Source organism: Mirounga angustirostris, unplaced genomic scaffold (assembly GCF_029215605.1).
Source record: "Mirounga angustirostris isolate CCGP_5_RB_7025 unplaced genomic scaffold, mMirAng1.0.hap1 SCAF_8, whole genome shotgun sequence".
In the NCBI taxonomy this organism is placed as follows: Eukaryota; Metazoa; Chordata; class Mammalia; order Carnivora; family Phocidae; genus Mirounga; species Mirounga angustirostris.
The window spans coordinates 16,552,586-16,571,393 of NW_026991716.1; the positions used below are offsets into that span (position 1 = coordinate 16,552,586).

Consider the following 18,808-nt stretch of genomic DNA (forward strand, 5'->3'; position numbering starts at 1 on the left):
TATAAGCTATCCACTCCTTATAAGCAAATACGTAACTGATTTTAACAGTCCCAACTACAGGAAATTCCAAATATTAGGTGATTATCTGACAATTAGGAGTTAGCTCCACATCTATGGTTACTCACTCTGCTACTTCACAAAACTGCAAATACATCCGCAATCCTTCAGGTGTGGAATGCTAAGATATGTTGCAAGTACCTCCGTGTACAACCGTATGTGGTGTCCTGACCCTGAACAAACACGTTTACCTTTGCTTGCATTTCAGTTTACCACATCGGCCACATAAAAAAGCAAGCAGACATTCTTAACGCTAAAAAAGAGGAAAGGTCATGCAGCACGCACAAGTCTTCAAAAAATGAAAAGCGCAGGATCTTAATTAAGATCCCATACTTTGTGTTCACGATTAAGTGTTCAACTAACCATTGGTGGTATTAGCTAAGAAGGCCCTGGAATAAGACCCTCTGCAGGCAGCGTCGTGTGGAACAAGGAGTCAGTCGCCTGCTCAGACTGATCCGCTCCTGACCTTAACGCCAAAAACCCCCCACTGATCCCTGGATCTAAGACACCCACATCCCGCAAACCCGCATGAACACGAGCCATCCTCCCCAACGCCCCCCCCCCCCCTTAACGTGTGCTTGAAAACCGCGGAGCCCAACGAAGAGGAGGAGCAGGGCCCTGGCCCTCCACAATCCCCAGGTCCTCGCAGCTCCCGCAGCCGCCGCAGCCTCCGGGGGCAGCGGACAGAGGCCAGCGGGGCGGTCCTCGCGGAGGCTCTGCGAACGTTGGGCCCCGGCACGCGACGGGCGGCCTGCTGGGCCTGCAAATCGCCGCCCGGCCGGCAGGGGGCGCCGCGGGCGGAGCCGGGCGCCCGGGAGGGGGCGCGCAAGGCCGTCCGGGGCCCCGCCTCGTCGGCCCCCGCCCCTCCCCTCCCCCTCCGCCCTCCTCGCGCCGCGGCCGGCGACCCGCGGGCGGAGGGCGGGGGTGGGGAGCGGCGGGGGCCCGAAACGGTCCTGCAGCTCGGAGCGTCGCGCGGCAGCAGCGCGAGCCCGAGGGGGCGGGGAGGCGGGCGGGCGTGCGCGCGCCGGGCGTGGGCGTGGGCGTGGGTAGGTCGAGCGGGCGACACGGGAGCGCGGGGCAGAGGGCCGCTGGCTACCCTGGACAGCGCATCGCCGCCCGCCGGGGTCGCCGCGCCGCCGCCGCTGCGGATCATGGTGAGTGGGCGCCGCGCGCCGCCACAGCCGTTCTCCTTTCTCTCCTCGACCAACGCACTGGGCGGGAAGGAGCCGGGCGGGCAGCGGCGCGGGAGCTGCGGGTTCGACCGCTGGAACCCGTCGCGCTCGGCGGGCCTGGGGAGGGGGCGGTGAACGTTTGCGCAGGGGGTGGGGGGAGGGCGCGCGGGCCGGGCCGGGGCCGCGGTGCCGCCCCGGCACCTCGGGGCGCCCGCTCGCGTCCAGCCCCCTGTTGCAAGCACGCGGCCGGCCGGGCGCCCGGGATGCCCGACGACACCGTACCCCGTTCCCGTGGCGGCCATTCCCGCTCGCCTCCCAACCCCGCTCCCGCCCCGACCCCCGGCGTGGGGGGCGGCGTTTCCCTCCCGCGGTCCCGACCCTGCCTCGGGAAATTCTGGGGTTTTTGTCTCTAACGGCTGAATCCGTGCCTCCTCTCCTCCCTGCACCGTGCCTGCAATCCCGGGGCTGTGTCTTTGTGCTTGCCCCGGCCTCCCTGGGTTTACCTCGTGGAGTCGGGGAGATTCCCGTTTGCTTACGGAGACTGGGCGGGGGGGTCTGGCGTGTTCTTCCGACAACTACTCTTTCCCAGTTTCCAGGCCGGTGCTCGACTCTGAATTCATACCCCTTTCTGCTGGCCGCGGAGCTCTGTCCTGGTAGAGAGGGGTGCGTGTGTGTCCGTGTGTGTCCCCGCGCGTCCGTATCCCATGAACTGCTTGAGAGTTTTGGCGGAAGAACCTGGTTCTGTGACTACAAAAAGAGAAAGTGATGTGGTTTCCATATGGTTCCTTCTCCACTATGGGGCTTGTTAAAATATGCTAATCTCCTTTCTTTTCCCCGCTCCAGCTGACCTTGATCAGTCCCGGATTTTGCTCTCCCTCCACCCTCTCAGGCACACATCATCTACCTGATTATACGTGAAGCCTTCTGTGGTCGCCCTGTCTAACATTTCAGTCTTTCCTACCCCAACCACCACAGTTCCTATCACCCTTCTTGCTTCATTTTTTTTTATAGCATTTATTATTTAACATACTCTTTTGTTTATCTTGTTTACTGAACGTGTTCCCCACTATGTAAATATCGGCGCAGAGATTTTTTCATTTTGTTCACCGCTGTATTTCTAGTACCCTGGCACATAATATGTGCTCTATAAATTAAAGAGAAAATTAACCCAAAAAACCAGCATACTGTTGCTGATGTACAAATGGGAAGCAGCAATGCAACTATAAGGATTATCCAGTTGACAGTTATAAGGATGAGAATTTCAAGGGAAGATTGAGAGGAGGAATAGTCTTGGAAACCAGGGACTTAGTGTGGTGACCCTCAGTGGGAAGAGTAGAGCTGCCATCTCTTAATGCCTGGGTCTGTCTCTTCATGCCCTTGACACCTTTGCCCTTGGATGGATAAAGCATTTTTAGAGCTAAGTGGCTCTCTCCTTGGGGGCCTGAACCTTTGTTACAAAGAATTATAATGAGTAAGAAAAGAAGTCCAAGGATATCACCTTAATTGGAATGGAAGAGTCATGGGAATTCAAAAGAGTCAAAATAAAGGGCTTGCACTTATTAACTCTACCCTGTAATATTGTGATACTACCTTTTTAGAAAAGCATTTTCAGAAACTGGGTTTTCTGAGGAGATATTTTTATGCATATGTCCACGTAGAAGTCCTCTCACTTTAAAAAAATTATGCTGGCAGTGGGAGGTTAAATTCCAAAATAAGCTCATGGGTCAGTTCAGAGAGACACTGCTTTGGATTCAAGTCCAACATGAATAGTCTCTCACGATGGCTGCTAATTAGTCTTATTCCAAAGCCTATGTTTTTCCTTCAAATTCCCTTTTGCTTTTCCATTTCACAATATAAATGTATAGCAGTCCTTTGTTTTAAGCCTGGGGACATGTGTTTTTATAATCTGAACCTAACTGCATAGTAAAATTTACATGGGCAAGTTCCTGAAAATGATGTAATTATAGCCGTCACTCTTCAAGTTTAGCACCTCTGTAATTGCTGTTCTGGCCAGATAGGTAGTAAAGATGAAAGATGGAAAGGAAGGCATAATACGATTGTCTTTGAAATTAAATCCAACCACCAAACATAAATGAAAGATGCCTCATTCTTTTGATCCCAATTTATATTTGTAGGAGATTTTATGTTACGATTCCAGTCAAAATATCAAGCCTTTTTTTTTTTTTTGTCTATTCCTCAAAGCATCGTATTTTTCAAGAAATATAAATCCCCTTTTAAAGTTATCCAGTTGGGTAAGCTTAATTCTCATTCTTTCAACAAAAAGTTACAATTTCATCCAGCTCCCTTGAAAACTTTTTTTTTTTTTTAATTGCAGTATGACTGATCCCTTCAAAACATTTTAATCACAGTTTGGGAGGTTCGGGTGTTTTCATAGTCTGAAAGAAGGTGTTTAAAATTTAAGTGGCTCCATATTGTAAATTTGTTCTATTCAGAAAACAGGGTCCTTCTATTGAGGGCTGTGCCCAGGATTATCTCCCTTGGACAGTCTACCATCTAACCTGAAAGTTCTGGCTATTTAGGAGTAGATGTTGATAAGAGACAAGAGGTTACACCAGTAAGCTCTTATTTAAGGTCAACATGGTGAAAATATGCCAACATGAGTAGCTCAGCAAAATTCTGAAGTTACAAATTTTACACATTTGTATCTTAATCGAATTAGGACATCACTAGTATGTCCCTGACTCTGACAGTGAAGGATTCTAATAAATTGTTAGTTTAAATATAACCATTTAAACTCTAACAATTTAAAAGTTGCAGAGTATACATTGTTCTGGAATTGATGTGGCAGTTTAAACCTTGAGATCTGGATTGAGTCATGTATTTGAACCCCAACACAAGGTTTAACTGTGTGACCTTGGGCAAGTTAACTTCTTTAGAACTCAGGTTTTTTTCTGTAAAAGAAGACAGTGCTATCATTTCATAAGGTTGTTGGGAGGAACAAAGAAGATACTGCACTAACTGTGGCTAGTGTATTTCTTCGAGCATTCATGAATGTTATCTTTTATAATGACGTGCGTTCTTTCTCCTGTATCTGGCTGTTTTCAGTTGAAATACCTCAGGATAATGTCTGTGATTCACTCCTGGATTTCATCCCCTTATGTGATCCTGAAACGGATCTAGTATTGCTCTTTATCAACACCATCCAGGGGAAATAGCAAACTGCATATGTAGTTTAAAATTTTCTAGTAGTGGCATTAAGAAGTAAAAAGAGAGGTGAAATTAATTTTAATAATAGATTTTATTTAACCCAATTCATGCAAATATTATTTCAACATGTAATCGATGTAAAAAAATTAGATATCATACATTTTTTTTCCCCCATGTGAAATCTTCAACATCTGGTTATGTGTTTTATACTGACAGCACATTCAGTTCAGGTGAACCACAATTTCAGGTGCTGAGTAGCCACACTTGGGACAAAGCAGCCCCAGATGACACGTGTCTTCCAAATTTACCTCTTCTCTGCTAGACTCTTCCCTCTCGTGAGAACCTCACTGCCGCTTTAGACCTAGTGTTACCAAAAGTCAGCTACTCACCTTTCAGACTGTCCTCTCTGTTCCCTTTGGCTGTTAGTAATTCCACCAGCTTTCAAGTCTACTGTGTCTGAAATTGGATTCTTACTCGCCTTTCTCTTTTATAGTGTTCATTGTATAATATTCCCACATTTTGAAAATCTCTTTGCATCTTCTCTCTCCTCCGGGGCCCTCTCCACTATTCTTGTCTTTCTTACCGATTTCCTCCTTTGTGGTCTCTTAGTTTTTAACCTTTTTACTTGAAGCTCATTATTTTTTCAAGGCCAGAGTCCTCATTTTCCTGTAGTAGCTTAAAGCTGGGGACGCTCTGGTCCTGATATGTTTCCAAGACCTCCCTCTTGCCTTCCTCCCTGTGTTGCACTTCCCTTCCTTCTGCAACCCCGCCCCACGAAAGGTAGTTCTCTACCTCCCAGCCACTGGGCTCCACATTCTCACCATTCTCTCATAGCTCTTTTGTATGTTAAGTTATAAATGCTTTCTGTTTCATACCTTATTTCTGTGCTTCACACCTTTATCAAATATCCAAAGAAATAGAATTCCTTTAACTGAAAATCTGATACTGAAATGACCCACCCAGAGAAGGAAGCACAGATAAAGGAAAGAGAAAAATAGACCATGGGAAGGGAAAATGAAATTATTCTTTGAGCTTTAACTACCTTTCAAGAAGTGTCAGTGGACCTGATTAATAATAATAGCAACAACAACCACAGCTATGGTGACCCCTTACTCAGGGCTTTATAGGAAACAGAACACTTTCCTCTAGCCTGGTGGACAAAGGCACGAAACAGAAAGGTGCTGGACCAAGAGTCAATAAACCCAGTTTCTTTATAGTCCTGGCTTTTTTAATTAACTAGCTCTATTGCCTTAATCCCATCACTCTGAGACACTATTTACTCATCTGCAAAATGGGGTATTTTCCTTTCACAAGATTGTTTTGGCAGAATCAATGGAGCCTTTACACTGGCTCTTCTCTCTGGCTGCCTGGCTGGATCTTTCTGCCAGAGAGCTGTATGGCTGTCTTCTTCTTTTTTTTTAATATATATATATATTTTTTATTATGTTATGTTAATCACCATACATTACATCATTAGTTTTTGATGTAGTGTTCCATGATTCATTGTTTGCGTATAACACCCAGTGCTCCATGCAGTACGTGCCCTCTTTAATACCCATCACCAGGCTAATCCATCCCCCCACCCCCCTCCCCTCTAGAACCCTCAGTTTGTTTCTCAGAGTCCGTAGTCTCTCATGGTTCATCTCCCCCTCCGATTCCCCCCCTTCATTTTTCCCTTCCTGCTATCTTTTTTTTTTTAACATATAATGTATTATTTTTTCTTTTTTTTTTTTTTAAAGATTTTATTTGTTTCCGAGGTACAGGTCTGTGATTCATCAGTCTTACACAATTCACAGCGCTCACTATAGCACATACCCTCCCCAGTGTCTATCACCCAGCCACCCCATCCCTCCCACCCCACCCCCCACTCCAGCAACCCTCAGTTTGTTTCCTGCAATTAAGAATTCCTCATATCAGTGAGGTCATATGATACATGTCTTTTTCTGATTGACTTATTTTGCTCAGCATAATGCCCTCCAGTTCCATCCATGTCGTTGCAAATGGCAAGATTTCATTCCTTTTGATGGCTGCATAATATTCCATTGTATATATATACCACCTCTTCTTTATCCATTCATCTGTCGATGGACATCTTGGCTCTTTCCACAGTTTGGCTATTGTGGACATTGCTGCTATAAACATCGGGGTGCACATACCCCTTCGGATCCCTACATTTGTATCTTTGGGGTAAATACCCAGTAGTGCAATTGCTGGGATCGTATGGTAGCTCTATTTTCAACTTTTTGAGGAACCTCCATACTGTTTTCCAGAGTGGCTGCACTAGCTTGCATTCCCACCAACAGTGCAGGAGGGTTCCCCTTTCTTGTATGGCTGTCTTCTTAATACCTTTTTTTTTTTTCTTTTCTCGTAAGTGTTAAGAGAATACGATCTTAGGATCAAAAAAGTTTTGGGAAGCAGTAGACAAGACAGGTTTCTTTCTCTTTCTCTCTCTCTCTCTCTCTTTTTGAGGTATAGTTGACACACAATGTTACATTAGTTTCAGGAGTACAACATAGTGATTCAACAAAATCTATACCTTATGCTATGCTCACCACAAGCGTAGCTACCATCTGTCCCCATACAGTGCTATTACAATACAATGCAAAACTGACTGTATTCCCCAGGCTGTACCTTCATCCCTGTGACTTCTTCATTCCCTAACTGGAAGCCTGTATCTCCTACTCCTCTTCATCCATTTGCCTGTCCTCCTATCCCCCCTTTGCTCTGCAGTCACCAGTTCTCTGTATTTATGGGATCTGTTTCTGCTTTTCTTTGTTCATTTGCTTTTTTTTTTTTTTAGATTCCACGTATACTTGAAATCACATAGTATTTGTCTTTCTCTATCAGATTTATTTCACTTAGCATAATATCCTCTAGGTCCTACCATGTTGTCACAAATGACAAGATCTCATTCTTTTTTTCTTGACTAATATTGTGAGATATATATTATATGTCTCACACATCTTATTTATCCACCTGTCTATTGATGGACGCCTGAGTTACTTTTATATGTTGGCTATTGTAAATGATGCTGCAATAAACTTAGAGGTGCATAGATCATTTCAAATTAGTGTTTTCATTTTCTTTGGGTAAATACGCAGTGGTGGAGTTGGTGAATCCTATGGTAGTTCTATTTTTCATTTTTTTAAAAAGATTTTATTTATTGGACAGAGAGAGATACAGTGAGAGAGGGAACACAAGCAACCGGAGTGGGAGAGGGAGAAGCAGGCTTCCCACGGAGCAGGGAACCCGATGCGGGGCTCGATCCCAGGACCCTGGGACCATGACCTGAGCTGAAGGCAGATGCTTAATGACTGAGCCACCCAGGCGCCCCCTATTTTTCATTTTTTAAGGAGCCTCCATATTCTTTTCCACAGTGGCTGCACCAATTTGCATTCCCACAGACAGTGCACGAGGGTTCCATTTTCTCCACATCCTCGCCAACACCTGTTGTTATTTTTTTTTTTCTTTTTGATACTAGTCATTCTGGCAGCTGTAAGGTGATAGCTCAGTGTGGTTTTGATTTGTATTTCCCTGATGACTAGTGATGTTGAGCATATTTTCATGTGTCTGTTGGCCATCTGTATGTCTTGTTTGGAAAAAATTCTATTCAGGTCCTCTGCCCATTTTTTTGATTGGATTATTTGGGATTTTTTGGTGTTGAATTGTATGTTATTTATATATTTTGGAAATTAACCTTTCATCAGATGTATCATTTGCAAATATCTTCTTCCATTCAGTAGGTTGCCTTTTTGTTTTGTTGTTTCCTTCATTGTGCAGAAGCTTTTTATTTTGATGTAGTCCCAGTAGTGTATTTTTGCCTTTGTTTCCCTTGCCTGACAAGACAGATTTAGAAAAATATTACTAAGGTTGATGGTCCAAGAAATTACTGCCTGTGTTTTCTTCTAGGATTTTTATGGTTTCGAGTCTCACACTTAGGTCTTTAATCCATTTTGAGTTTCTTTTTGTGTATGGTGTGAGAAAGTTGGCCAGTTTCATTCTTTTGCATGTAGCAGTCCAGTTTTCCCAGCACCATTTATTGAAAAGACTGTCTTTCCCCCATTGCATATTCTTGCCTCCTTTGTCATAGATGAATTAACCTGTATAAGCATTAATTCATTTCTGGGCTCTCTATCCTGTTCCATTCATCCACGTGTCTGTTTTTGTGCCAGTACCATACTCTTTCGATTCCTGTAGCTTTGTGGTATATTTTGAAATCAGAGCGTGATGCCTCTAGCTTTGTTCTTCTTTCTCAAGATTGCTTTGGCTATGCAGGATCTTCTGTGATTCCATATCAATATTAGGATTATTTATTCTGAGATGTGTGAAAAATCCTGTTGTAGGTTGATGGTAATTGCATTGAATCTATATATTGCTTTGGGTAATATGGACATTTTAACAATATTATTCCTCCGGTCCATGGGCATGATGTATCTTTTCATTTGTTTATGGTGTCTTCAGTTTCTTTTATCAGTGTTTTATGGTTTTCAGGGTATAGGTCTTTCACTTCCTTGGTAAGGTTTATTCCTAGGTATTTTATTCTTTTTGGTGCCGTTACAAGTGGAATTGTTTTCTTAATTTCTCTTTTTGCTTTGTTATTAGTATATAGAAATTTAACAGATTTCTGTATATAAATTTTTTATCTTGCAACCATACTGAATGCATTTATTCTGTTTTGGTGAAGTCTTTAGGGTTATCTATATATAGTACCCTGTCACCTGCAAATAGTGAGTTTTCCTTTTTCCCTACCCATTTGGATACCATTTATTTCTTTTCATTGTGTGATTGCTATGGCTGCGATTTACAGTACCATGTTAAATCAAAGTGGTAAGAGTGGACATCCTTGTCTTGTTCCCGACCTTGGAGGAAAAGCTTTCAGTTTTTCACCATTGAGTATGATGTTAGCTCTGGTTTGTCATGTAATGGCCTTTATTATGTTGAGGTATGTTCCCTCTAAGCACACTTTGTTGAGCATTTTTTATCACGAATGATTGTTAAATTTTGTCAGATGCTGTTTTGCATCTATTGACATGATCATATTATTATCCTTTGTTTTGTTAATGTGGTATATCACATTGATTTGCAGATATTGACCATCCTTGCTCCCCAGCATAAATCCCACTTGATCGTGGTGATCCTTTTAATGTGTTGTTGGATTTGGTTTGCTAATATTTTGTTGAGGATTTTTGCATCTGCTTTCATCAGGTATATTGGCCTATAGTTTTCTTTTTTTGTAGTGTCTCGTTTTAGTGTCAGGGTAATGTTGACCTCATAGAATGTATTTGGAAGCTTCCTTCCTCTTCTGTTTTTTGGAATAGTTTGAGAATTGGTGTTAACTCTTCTTTAAATGTGTGGTAGAATTCACCTGTGAATCCATCTGGTCCTGGGCTTTTGTTTGCTGGGAGTTTTTTGATTACTGATTGAATTTTGTTATTAGTTTGGTCTAGTCAGATTTTCTATTTCTTCTTGACTGACTTTTGGAAGATTGTACATTTCTTTTTTTTTTTTTTTTAATTAACATTTGTTTCAGGGGTACAGGTCTGTGATTCATCAGTCTCACACAATACACAGCGCTCACCACAACACATACCCTCCCCAGTGTCCAGCACCCAGCCACTCCATCCCTCCCACCTGCCAAAGATTGTACATTTCTAAGAATTTATCCATTTCTTCTAGGTTGTCCAGTTTGTTGGCATATAATTTTTCTTAGTATTCTTTTGTATTTTTGTGGTGTTCATTGTTACTTCATTTCTGATGTTATTTATTTGGATCCTCTGTTTTTTTCTTGATGAGTTTGGCTAAAGTTTTATCAATTTTGTTTATCTTTTCAAAAAAACAGTTCTTGGTTTCATTGATTTTTTTTTTTTTTAAATCTCTGTTTCATATATTTCTGCTCCAATCTTTATTATTTCCTTCTTTCTGTTGATTTTTCTGCCTGGATGATCTATCCATTGTTGTAAGTGGGTGCTAAAGTCCCCTGCTGTTATTATATTACTGTCAATTTCTCCCTTTATATTTTTCAGTATTTACTTTATTCAAGTGTGCCATTGTTGGGTGTGTAGATATTCACAATTATTATATCCTCATGTTGTGTCGATCCCTTTATCATTATGTAATGCCATTTTTTGTTACAGTCTTTGTTTTATTTTTATTTTTTAAAAGATTTTATTGATAGGGTGCGTGCGCACGCACACACACACACACACACACAGAGGGAGAGTGAGAGGGAGAAGCAGACTCCTCACTGAGCAGAGAGCCAGATGCAGGGCTCAATCCCAGGACCCTGAGATCATGACCTGAGCCTAAGGCAGATGCTTAACCAACTGAGCCACTCAAGTGCCCCACAGTCTTTGTTTTAAAGTCTGTTTTGTCTGATAGAAGTATTGCTAGTTTGGCTTCTTCTTCTTTTTTGCCTCCCTTTGCATGAAATATTTTTTTCCATCCCTTCACTTTTAATCTGTATGTGTCTTTAAATCTGAAGTCAGTCTCTTGTAGGCAGCATATATGCATATGTGACTCTTTTATTTTTAATTCAGTCATCTCATATCTTTTGAATGAGCATTTAGACCATTTACATTTAAAGTAATTATTGATAAGTATATACTCACTGCCATTTTGTTACTTGTTTTCTGGGTTTGTTTGTTTGTTTCCTTCCTTTGTAGTTCTTCTCTGTTCCTTTCTTTTTTGTTTTTTTTTTGCTCTTTTTCCTTGTGGTTGATAACTTTCTTTAGTGTTATGTTTGGCTTTTTTTCTCTTTATTTTTTAATGTATTTTTTTACAGGTTTTTGTTGTTTCCATGAGGTTCATATATAATATCTTAAATATATAGCAGTCCATATTAAGTTGATGGTCACTTAAGTTCACACACTTTCTAAAAAAAAAACTATTTTTACTCTTCCATCACATTTTGTATATTGTCATATTTCACATATTTTTATTTTGTGAGTTCCCTTAACTAATCTTTATGATGTAATTGATTTTGCTACTTTTGTTTTGTAACATGCACAGTAGCTCTGTGATTGTTCTGCTATCTTTACTGTATGTTTGCTTTTACTCATGAAATTTTGTCCTTTCATAATTTTCTAATTTTGAAAATTTCATAGTTTTCCTTCTAATTATGACTTTCTCTTTTTCTTTTTTTGAAAGATTTTATTTATTTGTCAGAGAGAGAACGAGAGAGCGTGCGCCTGCATTCACAAGCAGGGGGAGAGGCAGGCAGAGGGAGAAGCCGGCTCCCTGCTGAGCAGGGAGCCTGACATCCTAGGACCCTGGGATAACGACCTGAGCCGAAGGCAGATGCACCCAGGCATCCCTGACTTTCTCTTTTTCACTTAATGAAGTCCCTTTGACATTTCCTATAAGGCTAGTTTAGCAGTGATGAACTCCTTTAACTTTTGTTTGTCTGGAAAACTCTCTCTCTCTCCTTCTATTCTGAATGGTAGTCTTGCTGTTCGGTATAACATTGTTGTTGTTGTTGTTTTTCTCTTTCGGGACTTTAAATATATCATGCCACTCCCTTCTGGCCTGCAAAGCTTCTGCTAAAGAATTAGCTGACAGCCACTTGGGATTTCCCTTTTTCATTTGTAATTAGTTGCTCCTCTCTAGCTGCTTTTAAAATTCTCTGCTTATCTGTAATCTTTAACATTTTAGTTATTATGTATCATGATGTGGACGTCCTTGGTTCATCTTGTTTGGAGCTCTCTGTGTTTCTTTCTTTCTTTTTTTTTTTTTTAAGATTTATTTATTTATTTATTTGACAGAGAGAGACACAGCAAGAGAGGGAACACAAGCAGGGGGAGTGGGAGAAGGAGAAGCAGGCTTCCCGCTGAGCAAGGAGCCCCATGCGGGGCTCGATCCCAAGACCCTGGGATCATGACCTGAGCCGAAGGCAGACGCTTAACGACTGAGCCACCCAGGCACCCCGCTCTCTGTGTTTCTTGAACCTAGAAGTCTGTTTCCTTTTCTAGGTTAGGGAAGTGTTCAGCTATTATTTCTTCAAATATAATTTCTGCCCCTTTCTCTCTTCTCCTTCTGGGACCCATGTAATACAGATGTTCCTTCCCTTGATGTTGTCCAAGAGATCCTTAAACTATCCTCCTTTCTTTTATTATTATTTTTGCTTTTTGCTGTTTAGCTTGGGTGCTTTCTATTATGCTGTCTTCCAGATTGCTGATCTGTTCTTCTGCATCCTCTAATCTATTGTTGATTCCCTCTAGTGTATTTCTCATTTCAGTTATTGCTTAGTACCTTCTTAATTAGACCTACCCTAACTACTCTGTTTAGAACTAAAACCTGCCCTGCCATATTCACAAATGCCTGATCCCCTTACACTGCTATATTTTTTCATAGCACTTTGATTTACTCATTTATATAACACTTGGTACCTTTTAATTATTATGTGAAGTGATTTTTGTTTGTTCCTCATGATGTGTCCTTTAATGTCCCCTTTTGTTTGCAAGCTTCATGAGGACAGATTTTTGTTTGCCTTGCTCAGTAAAGTATCTCAAGCATCTAGGCTAATGCCTAACCTATAGTAAATGCTAAACTGTTACTTGCTGATAAAGTGAAGGCCAGTGTTGCTGGTTCCCAGTGCAGTGTTCTTTTCTCATCAGTCCCATTTACCATCCATAAAGGATTAATTTGGAAACGCACATCTGCTTTGCAAACATATCCATGGTACAGTTCTTTTAAAGACTCTTATAATTATTTATCACAGTTGAGTTTAGGCGTGTTTCAGTAATATAGGTGTTTCATCCACGCACATATGTTTGTGTAACCTTTCCATAAATGATGACGTATATGTATTCCTACAACTATATTTTTATTTCACAGTCATATTTGTGGAAGGGCTCAGGTTATGTCATTTCTGAGTAATGAAACCTATAACTTTATTATAAGTTACTGAAATTAAAATGAATGTGTATATGTTTCTATAATTATATTTGCTTTTCATAATATAATTTGTAGATGGGGCCAGATTATGTTCCTATTTTTACATGATGAAATCTATAAGTAAAAACATTAAATTTTTGCTGAAATTAAAAATGAACATCTTAATAGTAATATAAACAAAGCCAGGATTTGTGAATTTACTGAGTAATTATTTTGATTCTTACGTATGTGTTGTCTTTTTTGGGTTTTAGTTATCACTTAAATACACAGCAAGTGTAATAATGTCAGTGGTGCAGTTCTGCTTAAGGAGGGTGCTTTGGGTTATCAGTTATTTTATATTAATTAGTTAATATGTGTAAAAGTGCATTGGAAAACATTTATCTTGTTTGAAGCCTTACAAGAAACTTGAGAGAGGCAAGTCCTGTATCAATATACCTACTTTACAGGTGAGAAAATTGAGTTTCAAAGAATAAATGATTTATCTAAGGTCACATACTAGAGGTAGCAAAACCAGGTATAAACCTTCTGATGCAAAAACATTACCTGTTTTATTCCATATAGGTTTATCCATGAATCAGTGTAAATGAACTCTTCTCATATAAAAATGTGATGAAAGCCATAGTACTCTTCTACATTATCATAGATGAGAATGGACAAATTAGAATGACTTCCCCATGTAGTCTCTTTCCTGTGAATTATGAGAATAGATGGATGGATACATATATTTGTATTTATATATATAATATCTGTATTTACATATTATATAGATCATATGTATGTATTTACATATATAAACCAATTCACATAACCTAAAAATCCATTTCAAATATATGGAAAATGGAGCAAGCAAGGAAAAGTGTGGGGGTGGGTTTCTGTGTTTCTTTTTTTAGAGAGAGAGAAGGGAGAGAGAATCTAAAGCCGGCCCCACATCCATCTAGTAGACACTTAAATAATATGCAATTAAGTAAAGCGGTCACTGTTTTTTGATTGAATAACTGTAGTATTAAGACACTAATCAGAGGGGCACCTTCATTAAGCACCTGATTCTTGGGTTTGGCTCAGGTCATGACCTCAGAGTCGTGAGACTGAGCCTTGTGTAGGGCTCTGTGCTCAGTGAGGAGTCTGAGATTCTCTCCCTCTCCTTTTGCCCTTCCCCCTCTCAAATGAATGAATGAGTAAATCTTTAATAAAATAGACATTGATGAAAGAGACCAATGATAGCTTTGCACATAAACTTTTGTTTCATAATGACAGTTTATCGTTTGAGTTTAATTGTAATACTTAAAGATTTAAATTACTGATTTTTCCATATTGCTAAGCAGAATTTGGTTAATAGAATCTTTGAGTTTAACAGATATTATGACTAGTTGGGGACCCTTAGTGTTTTGGCAGGGTCAAAAGTTTATCAGCTGTTAACACTGAAGTTAGATTAGTAAGAGTGAGTTAGAGTCAGATTAAAAATTAACTCAAGCCTTTAAAGTAGAAAACAAAAGGTGTCCATAATGCAAAAATAAAATTGGACCATTTTTAATTTTCCAGAAAAATTAGTTCTGATCACCTCATTTTCTTTGCCTTTGGGAGGTCTGTGCAGTGTTCTCTGACTCAGTGGGACGAAAGAGGGAGCCTATACTTTGACCTTGTCTGCTTTCTTTGCAGAGGCTTTCCTTAAATTGTTACAGGGAAGGTTCGTTCTCTTGGGCCAGCAGCTTCCTTGATTTTTGGAAATGCATATTTTGGGAGTGTTTTAATGTCAGTGGTGCAGTTCTGCTTAAGGAGGGTGCTTTGGGTTATCAGAACAATACTCAGTTGCATTTTCTTCTAGGACAACCTAATCAAGATTGCCCTTAGAGGCTATTTCATATCCCTCCCTCCATAGGTTAGGGAATTGTTACTCCTTTGTATTCTTCACGGTAAAGATTACCCCTTTCCTGTGGTCTTTTCTGTACTCAGACTCCTAAAAAGAAATGGTACGTATCACGACTAACTTTGAGATTTAACTGCCTGAAGTCTGTTTCAGACTCACTAATGCAAAGCAACCATACTAGTTTAAAAAAAAAAAAAAAAATCCAAATCTACAGCATGGGTAACTTTTATTTCTTTATTGAGCCAAGAATGTGGTCAGGACCAGGAGGTGGTTGGTAATTGAGGAGCCAAAATCATCAGGATTGATAAGGCTGAGATTAAGTTTGTGTCTGTGACACCAGAGTACTCAGAAGATGAGTCAATTCAACGAGAGGAGAAAAAATCAAACCAGTTGTCTGAGAGGTAGCATGAGTAGAAGGAGCAGGAACTTGGGAACTGGATAGACATGTTTAAATGCACATGCCCAGACTAGATGAAGCCGGACCCACTGATTCAGAATCTCTCTATGAGGGGCTTGGGAATTTGCATGCCAGGAATCAAGTCCACAGAAATCTGAAATACAGTATTCTAGGGGTTCAGAGGAATGAACTAACAAAAATATTTAGTGTATGCTTCATGAAGGAGTTGGGATTGACACTAGATCTTGACTAGGTTGGATTTTGATATATAGGAAAAAGGAGGAATGTAGAATCAAACAGAAGATTCCATTTAGGGGAAATAACTGGGTAAGGAAGGACCCAGAAAGCAATAACATATTTGAGAAACACTGTTCTGTGAGCACCTTATGGTCAAGGCCATCTATTCTTGCAGAGCCTAGCTTACATGTAGGTGCTCAGTAAATGTTTTTTGAATTGTGAAGGTTGTGGACCAACAGGAGTATGGAATGGGTCAAGGCAGATTTTTGAAGAGTCTTGAATCTGAGGCCAAGAGGTTCCTTCTTGATTTTGTAAACCAAGTTTTTGAAATGGAGAGTCAAGTGATGGAAGTGTCATTTAGGAAGATTAACCTGGTTTCCATAATACCTGGGCTGAGAGAGCCTGGGTAAGGAGGTTATAAAATAGGTCAGTACTCCCTTATTTTCGTGTTGTCAACATTTGAAAAAGTGATTTCTTGAACCACGCTTCCTGGGTTCAATTCCCTACTCCATTTATCTCCTCTATAAGATGTGTATAGTAACAAATGGTGAAGATTGGGTCACATAAGATAACCTATATATAAGTTCCTCATAATATACAAGCTAGCTGATAGTGAAAATTCAAAACTGGTGGCTATTACCCGTAGAAACTTAATCCTGTTCATCTTTACAAACCTAACTTTTTTCTCTGTCTGGAAGAGAGAATTTTTTTGTTAGACTAACTTGATTAAGCTACATTTACTTACATTTTTAAAATCTTCATGTTCCTGTGACTATAGATTTAGTTTAACATTCAGGACTTTTCCTGGAGAGACTGAAAAAGTAATAAAGATTTCATTCTCTGATATTTAGTTCCTTTTTTTTTTCAGACAGCACGAGTTCTGTTAATTAGCAAAAAATGAAAGACCAAGCTACGTGCTAGTTTCAAAACTGTTTTTCCTGCTGAATAATTCGCACCTATAGATGCACTCCTGTTAGGAAACTGAATGTATTTTGAAAATTGTTTCAAGGATTTGAATCACAATTTTAGAAAATCCTGAGTGCTCCCCATCATCAGATTAAACCTTAGCTGTTTGCCCAACTGCCTACATCAAATTGCCTGTCTTGAGCTTCTTAATAATGCTTTATCTAATGCCTTAACCCTTAAAAATTTACCCTACAAGAAAACATATCTTCCACTCTCTGCCTTTCCCACTGGATCATCATTATTTCATTACTAAAACCCTAAGTAGAGCAGATTATTGGATTTGTATATTGTATTTGAAATAATGAGGAAAGAGAACGCGTATATATACGTAGTTTGTTTTCCTACTTTTTCCCTGTCAGTTTGGAAGTAGTGAAAATTGATTACAAACTTAAGTGTATGGATAAAAATGAAATAAATGGACAAGATAGGACTTACTTGGCATGACCTAGGCGGAGACAATATTAGAAGAGACTAAGATTAGGTGGGAAAACTGGGAGATGTGTTGAGGGCAGTGAAGACACCAGCCTGGCCGGTATGAAGCTGTTGCATCAACGACTGGTCCCAGCAAGGCCGGAGGACTGCTTTGGACCAAATGGAATGAAGTTTCTGGGTTTCTGGTTCAAAGTCCATGATGCCCTCCGGCATAAAATTCTTTCCTATCTGGTAGACTTTTTTTTTGTCTTGTATGGCTTGACTCCCTATCAGTTTGTTTTCGAATGAAATAGGATAATTGCAGCTTCAGTTTGTGGGCCACTTCAGAGGAACTTCAGGCAGCGTCCCCAGTGGTGATAATCGAAATGTCCTGCGCTTGTAGAACACTTTTCAATTTGCAGAACATTTTCACAGCATCCTCTCAGTTGATGTCATTTAGTTGCTTTTGTATTATCTTCGTTTACTTACTATTTGCTGCCCCCCCATCCTGCAGTATAAGCTCTGTAAGGGCATAGACTTCGGGTATCTTGTTTACCACTGTAGTTTCAGCTCCAGGATTGTGCCTGCACGTAATAGACCCTCGAAGGATACTTGTTGGATAAATGGACGGCTGTGTAGAGTAGTTCTCCCTTGTTTGAGGAAACTGAGACTCAGATTGTCTTAGCCGGAGTCCTACAACTAGTAAGTGGTGGATTGGGGACTCAAACCCTTTTTACACCCGTGTCTTTTGTCTTCTACCCTGTTGCTTATTTTATTATACCAGTTGGCCTTCCTCATACTCATGGTATTTTCAGCATGTCTTGCAAAAACACAAACCATAAAAAGTGACAGGTTTGACCATATCAGAATTTAAAATTGAGACGATAAAGGACACCATAGGTAGACATTTTAAAAAATCAAGCAACAGGGGCACCTGGGTGGCTCAGTCGGTTAAGTGTCTGACTCTTGATGTCAGCTCAAGTCATGATCTCAGGGTTGTGAGATCCAGCCATGCATGGGGTTCCGTGCTCAGCACGGAGTCTGCTTGAGATTCTCTCTCCCTCTGCCCTTCCGCCTACTTGTGCTTGCTCTAAAAAAATAAGTAAAATCTTTAAAAAAAATCAAGCAACAGACTAGGAGAAGGTATTTGCTATCTGTATTAACAATATAGACTGTTATATATACAAATGATTTTTATAAATCAATAAACAGAAGACAAGCAATTCATTAGAAGCATACATAAGAGTTATTAAATGGCAGCTCCCTGAAGAAACCTGTACAGTCAGGAAGCTTTTTTTTTTTTTTTTTAAAGATTTTGTTTATTTATTTGACAGAGAGAGACACAGCGAGAGAGAGAACACAAGCAGGGGGAGTGGGAGAGGGAGAAGCAGGCTTCCCGCAGAGCAGGGAGCCCGATGCGGGGCTCGATCCCAGGACCCTGGGATCATGACCTGAGCCGAAGGCAGACGCTTAAAGACTGAGCCACCCAGGCGCCACCAGTCAGGAAGCTTTTAAAGACATCCCACTGCAGTAATAGTAAGGAAATGCAAATTAAAACCGTGTCACAACGCTGAACTTGGCAAAAATTTAAAAGATGGACAGTAGCAAGTCCCATAAGTTCATAAGAGCAATATGGTAGTTTTT

At 40.5% G+C, this 18,808-nt stretch overlaps 1 protein-coding gene across 1 annotated transcript in view; it reads left to right on the forward strand.

Moving 5' to 3' along the window:
• The first annotated feature begins 1,053 nt into the window (after nt 1-1,053).
• ELOVL2 (ELOVL fatty acid elongase 2) overlaps nt 1,054-18,808 on the forward strand; it is a 75,535-nt gene continuing 57,780 nt past the window's right edge. The window contains exon 1 of the mRNA XM_045866379.3: nt 1,054-1,211. Coding sequence (XP_045722335.1) covers nt 1,209-1,211 — 3 coding nt within the window. The 5' untranslated portion in view covers nt 1,054-1,208. The remainder of the gene's footprint in view (nt 1,212-18,808) is intronic.